General features: G+C 36.5%; 1 protein-coding gene across 1 annotated transcript in view; it reads right to left on the reverse strand.

Annotated features, from left to right (window-relative positions):
- EPHA6 (EPH receptor A6) overlaps window positions 1-21,692 on the reverse strand; it is a gene marked incomplete at its 5' end in the record, with an annotated part of 384,562 nt that overhangs the window by 99,231 nt on the left and 263,639 nt on the right. Inside the window, 2 exons of the mRNA XM_009890121.1 lie at window positions 11,723-11,908; window positions 20,805-20,930. Of these exons, the coding sequence (XP_009888423.1) occupies window positions 11,723-11,908; window positions 20,805-20,930 (312 nt within the window). The remainder of the gene's footprint in view (window positions 1-11,722; window positions 11,909-20,804; window positions 20,931-21,692) is intronic.

Below are 21,692 nucleotides of genomic sequence, written 5' to 3' on the forward strand. Positions count from 1 at the left end.
AAAGATTGATAACAAGGCTCTTTCTTACTCCAGTTCAGGTAAATCTAAGGACGATAACTTGTCCTTGTGTATTAACCTGTACCCCATTGCTGGCATTCCCCCTTCAACTAATTACTGATGTTGGTCTTACATGTTCTGTTTCATCACAAATTTGGCAAAGTGAACTGGTAGACCTAAGCAACATAGAATAAGAAAAACTTATTATTTCATTCCTTATTCACATACTTGCAAATTAATGTAAAATTTCCAGAGAAGGGACACAGCCTTTCTGGAACAGTTTTAATGACTCAAACATTAATCAGTCAATCTATGTTCAAGCATACAAGCTGATCTATTTAACTTGGCATATTGGGTGAATTAGGGTACGTTTCTACAACACATTCTCTTGTTTCTTCTGTGAAGGCTTTAGCTCAGACAGCTGGTAACCAGAACCTGGCAGCATAACGTCATTGAAAGTGCTAACACCAATACTATTGGTCCATAAAGATTGTCAGTATATCCCATATTAGAAAGCATAGATAACTGTGCTCTATTTTCAGTAGTGACACAGACATTTAGATCAGTTTAAAAAAGCTATTTAAGGATCTCAAAAGAAGTGTGGCCAACAGGTCAAGGGAGGTGATTCTCCCCCTCTTCTCTGCTCTGGTGAGACCCCCCTGGAGTACTACATCCAGCTCTGCAGTCCTCAGTACAGGAAAGACATGGACCTATGGAAGTGGGTCCATAGAAGGGCCACAAAGATAATCAGAGGGATCTCTGAGAACAGGCTGAGAGAGTTGGGGCTGTTCAGCCTGGAGAAGAGAAGGCTCTGAGGAGACCTTATTGTGGCCTTCCAGTACTTACAGGGGCCTTGTAAGAAAGATGGAGACAGGCTTTTCAGTAGGGCCTGTTGTGATAGGAATAGGGGTAATGGCTTTAAACTAAAGGGAGGTAGATTTATACTACACAGAAGGAAGACTTTTTTTACAATGAGGGTGGTGAAACACTGGACCAGGTTGCCCAGAGAGGTGGTAGATGCCCCATCCCTGGAAACATTCAAGGTCAGGTTGGACGGGGTTCTGAGCAACCTGATCTAGTTGAAGATGCACCTGCTTCTTGCAGGACGTTTAATGGTCCCTTCCAACCCAAAACATTCTATGATTCTATGATCTCAACTTACCAAAAAAATCTAGTTGCTATCTTGTACCTGTTTACTTTAATGAGACTTAAACATTTTCTGAAGTTTGCAGAAGTACTGACATACGTACCTTCATCCTTAAGATACCTAAAATCCATTGGACTAGAGAAGATTAATATTATTTATCATATTCACTACATTTGACAACTCTTCTGTAATAAGATTCCAGCATTATTAAATTATTTTGTTCCATTGGTTATGGCTTCAATAGCACTCTGCCTCCTGCCTTTCCAAACACTTCATAAATGAACTTGTAAGTCCCCACAATAATTCTTTCATACATGTAAGGCAGTAGGCTTATCCAAAGAACCAGAAAAATGCAAACAAAACTGTGAGGCGGAACAAGAACTCTTCACCCACAAGCAATGTTTAGACAATGTTAAGATAATATGCTGCAAATAACGTATCAAATTGAAAGCACCACAGATATATTATTTGATACACTCATGTAAGTTTGAGTTTAGTTAAGCCAGTGAGAATGGCAGCTGTTTCTCTTAGAAAAGTAAGAATGGGGACTTAACAGTCACCATGATTATGTCTCCCATCTTTCACCTTGTCACCTCAAGGAGCAGCTGTGTTCCTTGGTATCAGACATGGATCTCGTCCAAACACCCACCATGGGACAGAAACACTGAATTATCTCTATTATTTTGGTATCTAATTTAGATTTCTCCCCTAAAAGTGCAGTCTTAGCATAACATCCTAACTCAAACTTCATGAAACAACATGATGGTAAAACCTGGTATGGTAAGGCTTCTATCTTATAAGGTAAGACACATCTATTAGCTTATCATCAAGAACAAACTGCAATCCATCAAAATATAGATATGTCCCCTAACTGTGACAGTCTTTCTGGTACAAGGTCTTATTGTACGTCAGTGCAGCCTACAGTAGCTTTATCATCAGCCTTTCATTCCTTACGTGACTGGTAGTACAAGAACTACAAATGGAAACTAAGAGATTAATGGCAGCACAAAAGAAAGAAAGGTAGTAAGCAAATATAGTCTGAGGCAATGAGACGTCAGTCCTGACTTTTTTACATCATTATCCACACTAGCTTGTATTCTAAATTGTATTCTGTGATTTCACTCTTTTTGCTTGGTACTTTGCTCACATTTCCCCAGGCTAGAGTATCATAGTTTTGCTGATTAGGTGTAGTTAAGGATTTTCATTTCCTACTTTCAGATGATATAATCACTCTTGTGATTTGAAGTTTGGCAGATATGTGCTATATACACTAGAAATTTCTCCACAAGAATGTGGTTAAAGTTTTAATTCTTAGGCTGCTCTGGGTCAGGAAACTGCCCATCAGTGTTTCTATATCATGGCCAAATTCAATAAAATTAATTTCTCTTGGCAGTGAAGAAACAAGACATTCTTTAAATTTTGTTTTTTATTATTGTTGTCTGTACTAATTCAGTTGCCTTGTCTTCCACACTTCATAGCTAACATGCCCCAAGTGAACAACTACTAAATTCCTTGTGCCTATACAATGATTCATTGCTTTCCTATTTTCCAGTTCCATCGATATTCTCTCTGATCTTACCTCTTAGTCTATTTATTCTCTCTTGGCAATTCAAACACATTACCCATTTCATTTTCTGAGATTCTTACTGTTCATTCCTGATTTTACATGGTTTGCAACCTCATACTCAACAGCTCCATTATGGAACTTTCAAAGAAATCTACATGTGTGAGAAATTTATATCATCATTCAAAGGTGTTGGCTGAACTTGCAAAACTGAATTTGTTAAGACAGAAGAGGTTTTCCAGGTTAAATTTAATCAGCTATTGCAATGAATGTAGGTGTATGATTTTTTGAAGTGTTTTGGCTTTTCTGGTTTCCTAATCAACCAGACATGGTATAACACCTGAATTAAGTAATGTCCTCTGGCATTTAACTAAGCTGCATCTCCCCAAAATTGCAATATGCCGCTCCTGGTACTGTGTAGTTATTTCACAAGTAAGATACTGGGCTGTACAGGTGGAGGGATATGCCTGCACATGACAGTCATGATGAACCCTGAGGCATATAACAAAATCCTGTCTATAGTCTGTATATGAAATCAGCTGAAGAGATGAAACAGAACACAGAAACAACTTTTGCATGACAATTTGATTTCCAGCTCATTCCTTTACTGTTGATCTGCCTATGTTTTTATAATAGCAAAAGACAGACAAGAGTTGCAAGTATCCACACTTACACCAGTTTCAATTTTACTTGATCAAGTTATGCCTCAGGAAGTTTACCATAACACAATACCTTAAAAAGGAAAGAGGACTCAGTCAGATTAACTTCATTTCTCAGAACCAGAAAAATAATGAAAACATTTACAAATACTTAGAAGATGACAGTGTGGTAAGTAACAACCTGCATACATTTCTCAAGAGCAAATACCACGCCAGCCTAATTTCTGCCTGTGACAAACCAGTCTTACAGATAGAAGAGTCACAATAATGCCATATACGCATATCCCAGATCAGTCACGGTCAAGAGGATGCAGTATTGTGTCCTGTTCTGATGAAACAGCCAGGGTAATAACAGCTGGGAAACTGTCCTCAGGGGTTCACGGTCAACCTGGAAAGCTACAAACAGTATGGTCCAAGGCTTTTGCTGCTGTTTTCTCCTTAATAGCTGTGATGCTGGAACTAAGAGTGTGTTTCTAAATCTGAGAAAGACAGCAAAATGGAAGGAGCTCATGGAGAATAGGTTCAGAAGGCAAAACGATTTGGCATGCTACGGAAAGGTGTGAGAAAACACAGAACAAAATTCTGGAAGACAAAGCAGGTCAATGGAGATGGCAGTAAACAACCACACAAATATTTCCTGGAGGAAAGACTGGACAGCCAGCTGTTTCACACAGGAGGATCTATGGGTGATATTAAATCAAAATAAAACCCAACAATGGTTGCTATTGAAAACCACACACATTTAAAGATGAGCAACACAGTTTACATTTAAAATAATTATTTCCTGCTTGCTAGTGGAAGATAACACTCAGCATCCACTGTATCCACTTTTGAAAGCCAAACTTTAAAAAATATATGAATCGACTGGAAAGAGTCCAAAGGAAAGCATTAAGAACGACCAAAGGTCTAGCAAACATATACCATGAAGGAAGACTTGACAGAACCTGGGTGATTTACTGAAGACAATAAAGACATTATAATGGTCTACAAATGTAAAATATTGCTGCAAAGAGGAAAGGCACAAACTGTTCTACCATAGACAGGAAAAGAGTTAATGGCCTTAAGGTGCAGTAAAAAAAATAGTTCAATTTAACACTAGGAAGGTTTAAGTATGAGGATAGTTAAACACTCAACAGATTGCCCAGGGAGGCTGTGGAATCTTCACCAGGAGAGGTTTCTGAGAATAGGATAGGCAACCATCTATTCAGACTAGTTTAGATATAATTAGTTCTGCCTTGAGGCAAGAAGATGGACAAAATGACCTCTCAGTGTCCTTCGCAGCCCAATGCTGTATATTTTGTGAATTACAAGAGAATGATTTAATATTGAAAAACAGGACAAAGTTTATTTGATTTGCTTTTTAAAAGGACACAACCCTGCTTCAATTTTGAGCATACTGTAATATTTAACAATTAGGTTGAAGCTTACCAAAAAATGCTTCTGATATAATCTGACTTTTCTAGGCTCTAGAATACAGCAGAACCTCACTTGGCTATCATTATTAATTATTCTCAAACTCAGCATGTCTTGGTATTAATTTCAGCGAGAGCACCTCACTTCTCAGTAAAGATTTAGCAACACCAAAGTTGCAACAGGACTTTACCAATAGTCAATCACGTGTATTTACTAGCATGTTATTGCCTCTATAAAGAATAACAAATGAATCAGTTATCAAAATAAATCAACCAAACACAGCTTGTGAATCAGGATTATTGATTGCTCTGTATACACTTTTTAACCCCCTTCCTCCTTTAACTGTCAATTGCAATTGCAATTATCTTTTATAATTGTTCTCCTTATTGCTTATATGGTTTTCCTACACAGGCAACAGATCAGCCATGTTGTTGCAGCAAACCTGCCAGCAGAGCGCTATCTTGTCTCCACCTGTTATTCATTGAATCTTCTGGTTACAGTTTTTTAAAAAAAGCCCCAGCCCTTCAAATATCACCTACACTCTATAACTATCTTGCCTTTTAACTTATTGTACCATACTCTTCTCTACTTTCACGGCAGAGGACGAAATTTAATACTTTATTCACAAGATACATGGAAATGCAATCACTTTCAGTTCATAATGATGCTAATTATGCAAATATATGATCATGCCTTTCCTTGAAAAGAAAAAAAAAATAATCTGGCCATTTCTTATCTACAGGACCTTCTTTTATGGTGGTTGGTAGGAATGACTGTTGTCACCTATTTTTCTGCTAGAACCATATCTCACATCAACACCTCTAAATATCTCTGAAAGTCAGGTCCTACATGTCTGAATACAGACATCTGAAGGCAAAGGATCCTGAAGAAAGTGAAATCCTGTTTCTCGGACGTGATCTATAAAAGTAGAATTATAGAAGTTTAGTTGTTAGATACTGTATCATGGTCCAATTAACCTGCTGCTAACAAGATGATAGCTGTTTGACTGTTTGACAATATGTTTTCCTTCATTGCTTATTGTCCTGTGAAAGTTATTACAGCAGAATTGACAGTTAAGATGTATAGCTTGCTAGCTGTAAAACAGAAAAGGACACAGAAATGTGACTGATTTGAACTGCAGGAAAACATAATGGCCCTTTATTTTTTGCAAAAAAATTCTCAGAATATAATGAATGAAAGAAAAAATTAATTTTTCCAGAGGTTTAAAAGCTAACTTCTTTTAAGTATGTGTCATTCAGGAGAATCAAGTACTGTGTATTCTTAATTTTTGCCAGCAACTTTCAACAAATAGAATGCATGGTATTTTGTATAGATTATTTGAAATATCCACATGCATCTGTGCATGTGTAAAAATAACTTAGTACTATCAACATTAATTACGTTCTTCGAATACCAGTTCATGAAGGGTAACCTATTTTGCAAGAAGGTTATAGGCACTTAGTTTTGTCTGTGTTACAGCAGTCATGTCCACAGCTCTAACTTTAAACTCTTTATTTCGGATAATATTTTAATAAATTGATCTAGTAAATTTGGCTAACAGTGCAGGTGGTGGTTGTGGTTTTTGTGGCCACAGCAACACTGAATTCACAACACAATGAACGTTGTGATATTTATTGATGAAACAGGATACAAAGGAAAACACAGGCAGTGAGCAAAATTTAAATTTACAGTTCCACTTACTGAACAATTCATAACACAACTAAAATTCTGCTGGTTTTTGTATCATTATGTGCACAGCTAAAATATGCTTCATCAGACAAATTCAGCTTTATGCCTAATGCCCACTGGCTAATATGACACACATATAGTCTCGTCACCACCCTGTGGCCCAGTGGATTGTCTATAAGCAGAACGGAAGATACTCAGGGGTGAATAATGTCTTCATACCCTGCTGTGTATCTGTGTTGCATAAGGCAGGTGTAGGTGCCTGTCAGTGCAAGCGGTGGGGTCAAGGGGTGGGTCTGAAGCCATTTTGGCCTCCAACAAGTACATCTGTGCGTGGAGAAGCCAGTGATGTCGTCAGTGATGTACTGAGATTACTGACAGAAGTAAAGGTCAAGATTTGAAATTGGTTACACCCTAGGTTATAAACAATACTATGACGCTAACATGGAATTTATTAACATCATACGGTTTCTACAGGTCCTGAAGGTTTCACTTTTCAGAAATCAGTGATAAATACTGTAATGTAGGCCACCTTTTTTCGGTATATAATCATAATCATATTTTGTAAGCTATCATGGTGTAGCCTACTTCAAATAGTCACAACTTAATTCTTAAAAGGTCAACATTTAAACTTTGCACAATCACATTGCTTGGGAGTACAATTTCACCATCCATGACCAAGGTAAGAATGTTACGAATACTGCCACAAAATTTCCTCAATCTTTTTGCATAACAGCCAAGTATACAATGCTGTGTATAATAACCACATGTACCGCAAAATATGTCACCTTCCAAAATGAATTCTGAACTCCATTTAGAAGTCTCAACCTATTAACAGGTTGGAGAAAAGGGCAACATTAGATTTGTTACACTAAGGGCTCAAAGTCCTAGAACACAATGTCTTGACTGAAAAAAAAAATAAAAATTCATTGTTATCTCCTGCATTTTTGATAAATGAGAAATGGGTCAGATATGAAGAGCTACATAGTGTGAATTGTAGTGAAAGAGGATCACGATGCTGCTTTGCCTTCCTCATGGACAAGGCAAGGTACAGTGACCTCAGGACTCTTGCACTGAGCAGGTTATATACAATAATTTAAAAAGAAACTCAGTGACTAAAGCTTTGAATTTAATCTGGCAGATGAGTGGCTAAAGGTTTCAGAACTGAGACAGCATTCACAATTCAAAAGTCACTAAAGCTAAACAGTGTGGAGACAATAAGGGAGTTGGAGATGTCATTCCAATCCCAGACTTGATGTTATGGGGATGTGAGCTTACACAGAACCAAAAAGCTAGGTGCTGTCTTCATTCGTCCTCCTTTGTGAAGGGATTAATTTGAAAATTCTTCTGGAGAATAAGAATACACAGAATGTTGTTAAAGAAAACAAATGTCTTAAAAATATTCCTCTTGTAAATGTGACAGGTGCAAATCCTCCCATAGTCAAAGTTCAGAAATGGAAACAATTCCTCAGAAATTAATTTTAACAATTAAAAGTTATTTGGGATAAAGTCTGGAGGGGAGAGGAACAAACTAAGATTATGACTACCATAAAGCCCTTGCATGTACTGATATTTTGTATTGACACAATATTACACAGTACTGACAATGCTATGCTTTAAGCTATTGTATAAGATACGATCAAGCTAAACTAAGTATATATTCTAGTTTGGCTAGTGTAACACCAATGATTTCCTCCAGTACAGTTACTATAGTCAGAGACCATTTTTTCATGTCTTGTAGATATAGTTATGTTGGCAGGTGTCTGCTGCAAGGCTAGTTTACTTTAATGACTTCTCATGGAAAGTCTGCAACACAGACTTCAACATAATGTAGAAGCGGAAGACACATCTTACTTCTGTATAGCCCAGATCTCAACGTTGGTTACATATGTTGGCGCTGGAGAAAGAAGTTTTATTTCTCTTATACCTGTTTATGAAGTAGCAGCAGCAGCTTGGACAACGACACACAACTTGGCTGAGCTTGCCCTGACACACCCAAGAAGAGCTCCCGAAATTATCGCAGTGCTAATATGACTTGAAAGGGAAACGTGGATGTTTTTATGAAGTACCTAAGCATCTCTCATCAATTTGCAAGGCAATAAGCAGCCTTTTGTGGCAAACCATGCAAGGAATGGTGTTGCTAAAACAAACCAAAGAGGAATAGTTTCCCTTGTGACTTCTGATTAGCCATATAAGTGAACTATTGGATCCAGATTCTGTGCTATGGTGTATTTGCCTTGGCCCAGCAAATTGCCCTTGAAATGAACTCTTTGCTAACAGAAAGCTTGTGTACAGCAACTGTTCTGCCTACTGCTCTCTGCAATTACGGATCGCAGTCAGGACAAATGAGAAATGAAGCAAGCAGAAAAGGGCATTAAAACTCTGTTTCAGACCTACTTCTGAGCAGGCTTAGTTTAGCATTTTTTCATCCTGTTCAGTACATATTCCATAGCAATTTTGAACACAGTATCATTTAAAAGTTAACATCAGCTTAGCTGGTAGCATCAGATAAAAGCTCTCATTTGTAATGAACAGACAAATTTGTTATTGCCCCAGTCAATAGCTATTGACTTGGTAGAGCACTTCTGGTTATTACAATCAAATCCTTTTTCTTCTTTGTTCAATAGCCAATGACACTGTAATGGAAGGTACTGCTTACAAACTGATGCAATATATATCAGCAGCTGCTAGAAGTTAATGACTAATGGTTACAAAGAGGAAAGCATGTGCTAAGAACAGCATTACACATCTATTAATCAAATTTACTGCATCCGATCTGCCTTTATAGGTTAGCGGAACTGTAATGCACATCAGATAAATATTTTCTGCTGTTATTAATCTAAGTTTTAACACAAAACACCTTTTAATCATCCTATCATTACATAAATAATTTGACTAGGATAAGGTTCTCTCTCACTTTTACAGCACACCTTTTAGTTATAGGAAGTTTCTGCCCCGTGTTGGCTTGTACAATCCTAGATTTAGGATTTAGTGAAATGTAGGGTAACTATTCTGCTCCCAGCTGAAGCCGTGTTATTCTCTAAATACCACAGATGGGGTAGTATAAATCATAGAATCATAGAATGGTTTAGGTTGGAAGGGACCTTAAAGATCATCTAGTTCCAACCCCCCTGCCATGGGCAGGGATGCGTCCCACTAGACCAGGTTGCTCAAAGCCCCATCTGACCTGGCCTTGAACACCTCCAGGGATGTTGCAAGGCAACATCCTAAAGATAAACTGCCAAAAGAGAAGCATAGCTTCTTCCCTGCAGCAGAGCAGTACTGTACAACTTTGTCCTTTACAGTTTATATAACTTGCACTTTCCATGCCTTAGGGTGAAATTTGTTGAAAACTCATGTATTTTTTTCATTCTATAACTATTGCTGTATACTTGCTTTATTCTTTTTCAAACCTGCCTGACCCAAAAATATTTTCTCTTAAATATTCCCTACTTATTTTATATCTGAGTGAGATACATATTTTTATAGGACAGTGTGACTACAACAGTAACACCTACTATTTTTATATTACCTCTAAGCAAACATTCCAAAAACAATAATAAAGTTTGTTGACTCCTTAGAGAAAAGCAGAACTGCTAATGGTGACTTCTTGACTTAACGTTGTCTATAATCACTTTTCCTGTAGAACAGGAACAAATATTCTAATGTTGGAGCACTGATTTATCTGTTTGTTTCTGTTTTCTTAATGCAATCTTTATTTCTCTCTAGAATGATGATGAGACATTACAGAAAGAAAATTTATAAATGTGGCAAAAATTAAACAATCATGCCATTGCCAAGTACATTATGCTGTACTCTACGTGCACCATCTAACTGGATTTAAACAATGTTCATAAATCACAGCCACTAGTCTTTTTCGGAAATGAGACATACACTACTAGATCCACCACATGGATCCTAGTCACACCTGTGATACTGGTTCATAAACTACCCATGTTGGTGAAGACTGGTGGAATTTAATTGCTGCTATACTGCTCATTATGAAGTTAGAAGCTAAATTCAATTAAGATCCTACCTATTTAAATCTCTTGACAAAGATCTCCAATGCTGCTCAGCCAGTATTAACTTGCGTTCCTGTTTGTTGTCAGCAGAACACTTACTGATGGGAGAGCAGTGGAGGAGACTAAGCCATATCTTTCCAGAAGTTTGCAACGTAATGCATTCTGTTAGTCTAGTAACCAAACATTCCTAAAAAATAATGAATTTATCCTTGCAATACTGTGTTTAGAAAAAAAAAAAAAAAAAGATCCTTTTCATCTTAATTTAGAACCACAGAGAAACAGATTTGAACAAGGTCATCCTGTACACCTATTGAAATCCACTCCAATGACACGGCTTCAGGAGATATAATTTCCTCTTTGTTATAGTACGTTGTGTTTTCCAAACATAGTTTTTGATATTGTAACAAGTTGACACCAGGAAATATTCATAACATATTTATTCTAGTTACTGTGACAGAAAGACGACATCATTGTTTTATAAAACACATATACACACAACACTTGATCTTTAAAAGAAAGGTATAAGTACTGCAAATCAGCAAACATGGCTTAGGTTGAGGCAACATTAATTTTGAGAAGAGCATACCTTATGAGTTTTTTAATTCATTACTGCAAAAAGTTGGCATTAAAGAAATCACATTCATGTTAATAAGACTTTTACTTAATACTTAAATGATAACTAGACATTTTAGCATTTCAGTAAAGCCTGTAACCCCACTAGATTTTTTGCCAATGCTAGATTTCAGAGGCAAGGGTTATTTCTTGGCAGCTGCAATAAGAATAAAGAGTAAGACATTTCATAGATTATTCTGGATTTTTAGTGAATCATTTGCAAGTGTACAATAAGTTTGAAAGAGTTTACATTTTATTTCTTTAAAATAGGAAATTGATCTCTTCTAGTACCAAAACCAGTAAAACAGAACCAAATAAAGAGTGGGTGTATTCCACTTGCCTATAAGCATACTCTACAGTGCTACTTCATAAGACCCTGTAAAGGCTTTATTTGAATGAGAAGAATTTTTATTAAAAAAGAAAAATAAAACATTTCTAATTGAAAACATATAGGCTATGAATTTCCTATTATGGTCCTAAACTCTGTTGTTCCTGCTGCACTTTACGATTTGGGTAATTTCTGAGAATTGCAATCCATATTGAATGTGCAAGTAATGCTTAATTTTGATACTAAATGACATAAAATGGGAAAAACAACAAAAAGCTATTAATAGTAACTTACTTTTTGTAACAACTCCTTCAAGGCGAATTATATTTGGGTGATCAAATTGTCCCATGATACTAGCCTCTCTCAGGAAATCTCTTCTTTGCCTGTCCACATAGCCGCCCTTTAGAGTTTTAATTGCAACAGGTATCTCTCTTTTTCCTGGTGTCTTCAGACGTCCACTGCATACTTCTCCAAACTCACCTTAAATAGATACATTACTTGTTAGATAATTCACAGTGCCTAAAGAACTACAGTACAGTTTGTATTGCTGAACTTAAACACCTTTTCTTTCAAAATAACCTTCACTAGCTGTCTTAAAAGTTGTCTTTTTTAATATTTCAATTATTTCTAGTTGTCAGTGAAACATGAATGCAAAAATATTCAAGAGACTTACACAAACCCAGGAGAAGTTCCCAAGTTTCATCACATCCCAGAAAAGCAAAATATTCAGCATTATTTTACAACAAATAATTACCTTTCCTTTGTGCCACACCACGAGATCATGAGGACTTGAACTTTCACTTAAACACTTTCACTTAAACAGCCAAACCATCTGCCTTCCTGACAATTTGAGACTGAACTTTGATGTCAATATACAAGATACAACTGAGCATGTTATGAGGAAGGAATACAATGACACTTAGATTTTAATTCTAATGATGACAAAATATCTATCTAAAAATCTGCTTATAGCAATATCTATCTATAGGGGTGTCATGCACTAAGACCTATATCAAAAGAAATGCCGTGAGAATATCAGAATACCTGACTATCCTCCAATTGCAGAAAGCATTTAAAATGTACTTAATGCTATTACACCTCAGAAAAGCACTTGCACGTGATTTATTTAAATGGACTTACATACCTACTTGAAATTAATTACATATTTCACTGTTCAGACAGCCAAAGGCCAACAGTTTCAGCAAATCAGGACTGAGCTGCATAACGAGAGGAATCTCAAAGCTGACTTCACCTGATGTTTTCCTGGGCATGTAAGGGCCTTTGAAGAATGCATGTCTCCTCGCATTCCTTTACACATTTACTAATGAAGTTTGTATGGAAATCACAACTTTCCTTTGATCTTGAAGCCACTCAGAAGTTATTTAAAGCCCCTACCAAACAAACATACTCTGGATGCCTGCAGGTCAGTTTTCAATGGGTAAATGAAAAACAATGTTAAAAAAATATTTCAAAGCACTTCTCAGTGCAGGCACTTCCACAGCAGAACTACATTCTCTACCCCAGTCACTTTGGATTTAGAACTGCTGAAAAACAAAAACCGAGTCATAAACAGACACATATTTAACATGAAGAAATAATTTGTTACCCCCTCCATTGAGTACTGTCTGAATTAGTTTTCCTTAAACTTTAAGGACAGAACAAAAGAAAACAAAATAAGAGAGCTCTATCTGTAACGTTGTGTCCTCAGATATGAAGCGAATTTAGAAGACAGAGGCCTTAAAGACAGAAGCTTCACTTCAGAAAATTATAACTCCCTGATGTTATAGGATTAGAATGGATATTGTCATACAGCTTTTATTTTATTAGGTTCTGTCGCTTCCACTAAAATAAAACAAAGTTTTATTAGCAAATAAGATCCAGGAAGAGTGGAGGGATTAAAAAAACAATTTCATTGCTTGTCTTTCACTTCAAAACAGAGACATCATCAAGTGCAAGAGTACAGATGCTGAACATAACCTCTGAATAAATTAGCCGCTTCTTAAACAGCTAACAAAAGCCAAGCATCCTAGGTTGTCTTTCTATGAAAAAAACCCCCCACCCCACATTTGTTTTATTTCTACCTAATTTTTAAAAATAAATCAAAGCATGTGCTTCCCTGAAGATGTGTGTGTATATGTGAAAATATATGTCATCAGACTAATGCTCTGTGAATCTTTTGACAAAAGGCGAAGTTGGGTAGGGATTTTCCTGTATGATTTTGCCCCTTTAGCTCTTAGAAGGCTCTCCTTAAAAGTTTGTTTGCCTAACTACTGCCGCTGAAAAAGTAGTAGCTAATTTGGACTTCTAAAGTACTACCTAAAACAAAGTAATGAAACCTGAATGTTTTGAAGGAGACACGGTATATCAATCTTCTATTCTGTGATACATCCAGCAGTGCTAGAACGCACCTCTAAAGTGCATCTCTAAACCTTACTGCATCTTGCTGTCTTTTCAAACTTCAATGCCTAAAACAAGGAAAATTTTCAATTTCTTTCTCTTGGTGAAACAGTGAAAAGCAAAAATACTAGAGCCTTAATATCCAGATTTTTAAAGAGATTTCATGATCAATAAATCTGCAGAACTGCACGATCTCATTTTTGAGAATAATTTGGAAAGCATAGGGTATAGCATAAATTGTTTTGCTATTATAAGATTATACAAGAGTACTACAACTTCAGAATTTCAGAAATAATGGCATTCATGCCTCAGGGACTGTAAAGGGTTGTTCATCAAGTGTTTTGAAATGAATTAAACTGAAAGAGACAAGTGAAGGACTTACAATCCCAAGATTTATTACCCGTACAACATCCAAAGCAGGGGAAGGAACATTGTGTCTTCTCCCTGACCTGTTTCTTTTCTGCTTTCTGGGTGCATGATTTGTACAGGTAGAAGGAAATTTCACTCCTCTTGGATATTGGGATTGATAAACTGGTGAACATAAAGACTAACAGCAATTTTTTGGTGGCGTGATGTCAAACAGACAGTAAGTGACTATCAGCTCCCAGAACAGACAGTTGCTCCATTTAGAAACCTAAGGTACGTGTAATAACTTCTGGTTCTGGGTTAGACTAGATATAGATCAATGATATAATTTAAAGCATTGAACTATTTACACTGAGAAAGAATTTGACAGTATTTTGTGCCAGAGTACTTTTTCTACACTTTTGTTCAGATAAAGAATTTTGAATGTTATTAAAGTCAAAGGGGAATGTATTCAACAACAGGGTTTTTTAAAATCAAAGAATCTAAGTCTCATTGCTCAAGTTTGAAGATAAACAAGACAAATGTTGACCCTGCAGCAGTAAAGGTTCATGACTGCATGTGTAATAAGTAGATGCTAAGAGCCAGATGTCAATGAAGTCGACATCATTCCTTGCTCCGGGGAAAAAGCTGGTGATAACTGGAGAAAAATAGAGTTCATTGTCTTTTCAGTTTTAATGAAGTGCAAATAATCCCTGATTTAATGATATGAACCCCACACATCTTACTGTATGTTATACAAGAAAGAAGCTAATTGAGCAGGCTAGAAACTTACCCTGTGCAAACCATGCATTTCTTTTGTCATTCAGTCATAGCATATGTGTTATTTAAAAAGAAACGGGAATAGTCAGTCACTTCAAAGTCTGATATGCAGTCTGGTATTACTACATGAGATCAAAACAAATGTCTTGCAACACAGACAGTTGCTGTTGATAGATCTCAAAGGTCACAGCACCAAATACAGCTCACCTCATTTTCCCCAGATTTAGTCGTTAGACCTGTGGGAGAACTGGCAGAAGATTTAGATTATAAAAAGAATATAGTGTACTCTCTGTGAAGAAATTAAGAGTTGGCCTCTTGAGTTTCAACATTTTAACAAAGAAAATAAGAGGATAATTGTAACTTTTAAGACAGACTTGACAAAGTACCTCCTTCCATGAAGAGGTGCTGAAGGCTTGAACCAAAGAGCAAGAAGTGATGGGGCAGAAAAAAGTGTCATGGACAGGACAAAGTCAAACAATACGATAACATGTCAGTAGGTGCAGCAGGGTCAATATGAAGAGTGGCTGAAAGGGACCATCTGAAGAAAATCTACAGCAACTAATAGATGGCAAACTGTGGGAACTGGCAAAAAGGCACCCAGTGGTCTTTGTAATGAACCAATGGGAGATATCACAGAATATTTAATACTAGTGACAAAAAAACCTCAGCCAAGAGTTTTGAATACAAGAATATACAATATCAAATTAAAGAATAGGAAAACTTTGTCATAAGCAGTGGATAAAATAAAAATGAATGGACTAATAAATTTCACCATTTAAACAGTAACTGTTGCCAGAATGTGAACTTCATTATTACCCGTTTATTTGGCTGACATTACCATGAGAAACATAAGCTAAGCACTTATAACTAGGTTCTGTTTTGCCTTTGGTATTGTAATCTGCTTGCTATTATGAATATTTGACTAAACTGCAGCTTCCATTTTGGTTGTGAACTATTTCCCCTACTGCTTTTACCCTCCAGTTTGAACCAAGATATCAGCAGAAGTTATTTGAAGACTAACAAAAGAGACCATTAACAGCTATTAATCTGGATAATCTTTCATTCAATCAAAAGGTCTACAAAACAGTATTTTTTTTTTTCTCAGATGAAGCATTTGTAAGGCAGGAGATGATGGAAAGCCACTCAGGCAAAGTAACCTAACTGTATATCCATCTTGAATCTGGATTTATGTGCAGATACTGTTACTTTAATGCAGATCTCTTGTGTCTACACATGGAGTAAGCAAAGCATGAATAATTTAGAAAAGACTTTGCAAAGTTTGTATTTATTTTCACCAAAGAACCAGAAGGAAGGATAGTAATTCCGACAGTTTGCAGATGTACTGGAACACCAAAAGAATGCCAGAGGGGAAGACTGGGAGAGCTGAGATCAAAGTTTCAACAAACCGGCTCCATAGAATATAGTGGCTGAATACAGTAAATGTCCACTAGAAGCACTTGAAAAAGGATGTTGACAAGAGATTGCACTAATTAATTTTTTCTCAAAGTAACCTTGTAAGCTCAGCATCCTTTCTTGCTGCTGCTTTGCATTTACTATTATCAGCCTAACGATATGAACTTGCAAAAGGAATGTTTATTAAATCTACAACTGAATATATAGATGTTCTCTTTTCATTGTGGTTATGATGTCTTTGATTGTTGCAGGCCAAGTGTCATCTTGAGCTTTGTAACTACTAAAGGCTATTTTCCAATCTGCTGTTAATGCTTGAAGAAATTCGACCATTTGTTGCCACCTTCTCTGAATCTGTTTTTAATATCTGATGAGCAAACGTCATTATGCGGAGCAGTCGGTGTGTAAGCAACTATTTTAGACACTTTTTTTACATCGCATAGTACTACCCTTTTGTTATTAGTACTTGGCACCAAAGGAACAGAACAAATTGTCTGTATAATATGGTTAATAAATGATTGCAGAGAAATCCCAGTGTCATGTGCAGCATTCAGATGTACCTGTACAACCAAGGATAAGTAGGTAAATACACTCAGGGACTATTAGATTTTTCACTTCTAAGCAGAGACTGAAACATAAGAGAAAAATAATAAGTACGAAGCCTTTGTTTTTCAAGTCTATAGTGTATGTATATCTGAGGTAAGTGGAGCAGTTAGGACATTTTAACTTCTAATGATGCTGTAATCAGAAATGAGATAATCAGCTCTAGTAGAAAATACTATTTCTGATTTGATGGTATCATCCTCAGATAGTTGCAATAGATTACTCAGCAGCAAAAAATATAATATATGTTTCCAACTCACATCATCCAAGATTATAATTACTAAATACTTCAAAAAATAACTTGGACACAGAGTTAGGCAAGCTGAAAAAAGAAGTTCAAAAAAATACTTGCCTTGAGTGTGAAAGCCATCTGTACTGCAACTAGTAAATTGTAAGAACTTTTGGATGGGACTTTTTCAATTGAAAAAGCAATTTGAAACTGCTTTCAGGAAAAGATCAGTTTCAAAAATTTCTTCAGCAGAAATGTTTTCAAATATTTGCAATGTTGCACTTTGACATTTTCAAAATGGAAACTTAGTTCTTGAACAGAAATAATTTTTGTTTCGAAAAATTAAAGATACAGAAATTCAAAATGACGATCATTGCTCAAAAGAAAATGTTCAAGCAAACAAATTTAAGAAATGCATTTATTAATTCACTTCTTAAAAGATTTTAATGCTTCATTTTGTAACAGATTTTAATTTTTTATTTCACTTAGGTGAAAATTATAAACACGTTTTAAAAGTAATTCTATGATAAGAAATCCATTTTATACCCATTTGCCAAATGTAATACAGAATTAGAAAGAAGACATAAAGAAAGCTTTAGGACTGCTGTGAATTATAATGATCTGTTATGTCCCCTAGCAGCTATTGAAGAATTCTGTGAGAATTTGTGCTGTCTATGCCTCAGGCATGGTATTTAACCTGTCTCTTGCCTGCATTGAAATGGGTTTAAATCTCACTGCAACCAGTTTACAAGTCCTGCTAGGCAAATATCTTTGAAGATGGCAGATTACCCAAGTAATTTTTGAAGATAAAAAAATATAAAAATAAAATATGTCAAAGCAGGCAAAAATTCACTCCCACACATACAAGAAAAGGGAGAGGGAAGCTGAGTAAAGAATTTTCATAAATAAATTAAGTTGAGAATAAGGACACAATTTTCATCTGAACTAAAATCAATAAGCTCAGTCCTTGTCTGTCGTATTCAACTCCTTTGAAATCAGCATTTATGCCAGCACTTAACGTAGTTCAATATGCTTTATAATCTAAGACATCAATATCTACAGTATGTCTGAAGAAAAGGAAAAAATAAGAAGAAATCAGATAGAATGTTTTCTGCAGAAGTCAGCCCTCTGGGGGCTCTCTCAAGCTCATAATTCCAATGGTGCACAGTGCCAGCTACATATTATCTAGCTTAACCAATTAGGTAAACTCTAAAGTACTCTAGCGGTACGGACTGCAGTGTGAAACAGAATTTTCTCTCTTACTTTGAGGTTGATACTTTCCTCTCCCCTGTTTGTTAACATCCCAGGTTTTATTTCTGTTATATTATTTGCATGACATTTTCTAGTGCATAAAATGCTTTTTAGCAACACTGGATAGCCCCTGCTATCAGTGTACTAACGTATCATTAAATAAGGGATCTCAACTGAAAAATACCTCTCCTTTCTTGAGTGACTAAGATATATGAAACAACAATAAAAAAGAAGAATCACAGTGCATTATGTCTTCTGCTAGGAATTTTCCTGACAACACTTGCTAGCATGAGTACTTTGGAGGGCTCACTACGAGCAAATTAATTTTTTTTTTTTTTCCCCTGACCCGCTTCCACAAGATGTAACTCTGATTTTTGCAGTCTGTTGTACTGTCCGTTATTTTATTTGTTTTCTTGATGGCATTAAGATTAGAGAAAGTAAATAAGGTAAAAAAGTGCATTTGTGTGTTGGCATTTACTTAGTAAGTAATAAAACAGTTTTGCTAAAGAAAGCCCAGAATGGATAGCTCAAAGATGGGCATTGGAGTATGGAACATACTAACTATTGCTACTGAAATAAAATTGCAGTGAGGTGAATCCAAAACATCTGTGTAGTTAGTATTATAGGTACCTTTAAGACAGCGATTTACAGAATTCAGTCACTCTTAATATCTTAAGGACACAGAGAAATATCCATATTGTGTAAACCGAAGACAGGCATAGCATTAATGTCTTTCACAGGAGGAAATGAAATTTCAGAGCTGTAATTAGAACTCAGGATTGTGTTCCTATGCTCATCAAAATTTCTGACACAGACTCTTTACCTCTCCCACCTTCCCTTTCTGGTGGGGCTGAGAAATGATTAATGCTCCCCAGCCATTGACAGTCTTTGGGTAACAACACAGAGGATGTAATGTACCACAGGAATTTCAGACTCTCCTTGTCAGTCTATTTTTTTGTTTTAATTTGTTATAACTGTGAGAAATGTTGGTGGGCCTTCTGAATGACATGTTGGTCACAAGCCATGCATTGAGATCCACTAGTTAGGTAACTTTGTAAGACCCTTTTCTAGGCATGTTTCTCTAAGTCCTCAGTAAACTACAACTGGATAAAACAGAGAGCAAACAATCTCGGGACGTGGTCAATAATGAAATGTTATCTGCCCTAGAGAGTCAGAACACAAGTTACAAGAAATGGTTTTACAAGACACTGATTTTTCAAGTATTTCACTTTTGTTGTGTTAACCACAGAGGTGTGTTTTCTGTTACCATTGAGCTGCCAGCAGGACCTCTAGTGAACTCTAGACAGCAGCCATCATCCTTTGTCCCTAGAAAGGCTTTCCAAAAGTGAATGCATGGGTACACTTGCACAGTACTTTCCTGAGAGGCAAAACCTGACAATTAAACAAAAAGCTAAGACAAGGGGAAAACACTTAATGCATAAAATAGGCATGCCTATAAACATAGCACATTAGCAAAGGGTAAGATCCCTGAAAACACAAGGGACATGTTATCCCCCCTTAGAAAAAAAGGCCAATATACATACAGGATCAATAAGCTTCTGAAACTCATTTTCTAACAGCTGTGAAATGGCCTACATCCCCAGTGAGATTTTCTCAACTGAAGGTAAACACCCTATAGATGAGAACAGGGTCTAAACCAATTGTTCAGATGCAATTCCTCTCTTTTCCCACCACACACTTGGACAAAGACAAGCAGGGATGTAAGAGGAGAACCTGCAGCTATTTTCCCCATTCATCCTGCTTCCCAGCTCTACATCGCTTTTTATGCTGTCTACACCTTCTCATCAGAGCTTCCTCTTTCCCCTCTCTGCCAATGATCCTTCTCCACACAGCTACAGGATTGCCTGCCCCAATTTAGCCTCTACTTTTCCCCGCTGTACTTGTCCTATTTTCTATTTGAGAATATTTTTTGCTCATTCTTCTATATTCTGGTCTTATCTCCCCTCAGAAAGAGATTCTGATCTAATCTCCCCCTCAGTGACAGAGAACATGTGACACTAACTATGGCAAATGCTGAGTGACACAGTGTTTTGAGTACATTTGGAACAAAGCAAAAAAAACACCCTAAAACCCGCCAACCAAAAAAACCCCTACCCAACTACCCAAAAAATTGATAAAGACTTTAAAAAGGTTTAGGATAAACCTATCATTTTGGAGAATCTGCCCCTCAAGAACTCCTTATTTGAATATAACTATATTTGAAATGGTGAGAATGAACTGGTGCTATCAGAGAAATATGCCCACATTTTGTACTATACTTGACCACTTGCATTATCATAATGACTTGAGAAAAGCAGCCTATCCATGTATAGACATTTTTTAAAGCGGGTGTACTTTTACCTGCCCCAATAACTCTCTCAATACGAATTCTTGAAGGATCTATCTCCTTTGCAAATTCATGGACAGCAAGAGATGGGTCTTCATATGTGTCTGGATCAATATATGTTTTGACTCCTGGGAAACGTACTGCAAAAAAAGAGACAATACTAGGAATCAAGCATTCTTTGACATTAACGCACTGTAACAATATGGTTTTCTCTTTTTCTTTTTTTGTTTTTTTTTGGTTGTTGTTGACTAGACAATTGAAACGATTGGAAATAATATATTAAATCTTCCACATTTAAAGTTCCAGAACCCAACAGAAGAGGATAATGACCCAAAATTACTAATGCTTCACAGAAACCAACTGTAGAATGCACGAGTTGTCCTCATTTGCCGGCAGCACCAGGGCCTTCAAAGTCTGACTGGGCACAGACTTAAGCCTTTTCTCTTATCCTTCAAGTGGCTTTTTAAAATGAGGCTTCTGAGACATTAAAGAGCTGGGTGTTACAACTCCATAGACAGAGGGTAAGCCTCTGCCAACGCAACACAAGCAAAAGCATTCAAACTGTGAGCAAGGTCCTGCTGGACCCTGGTTGAATCTCCTGAGATGTTCTGGGTGACTGAAAGCACGGATACTTCTTCAGGATTGCTGCAGTGCAGTTACATCAAATATCCTTTCAGCTTTCAATGATAACTGATCAACAGTGTTAGTGTAAAGAACAGAGGAAATACGGGTATTAGGTTCTCTGAATGTTATTTATACCTCTAGTTATTGTTATGTTTGCTAGCTACACAGATCCCAGAGTTTATCCTGTCCCCCAGGAACAAAAAGTCACAGGCCTTCAGAAAACTCAGTCTTTGGTATTCAACTGAGAAGATATTGTCAAACTCTTATGCTGTTTTGTT

Source organism: Charadrius vociferus, unplaced genomic scaffold (assembly GCF_000708025.1).
Source record: "Charadrius vociferus isolate BGI_N301 unplaced genomic scaffold, ASM70802v2 scaffold287, whole genome shotgun sequence".
NCBI classification, from domain to species: domain Eukaryota; kingdom Metazoa; phylum Chordata; class Aves; order Charadriiformes; family Charadriidae; genus Charadrius; species Charadrius vociferus.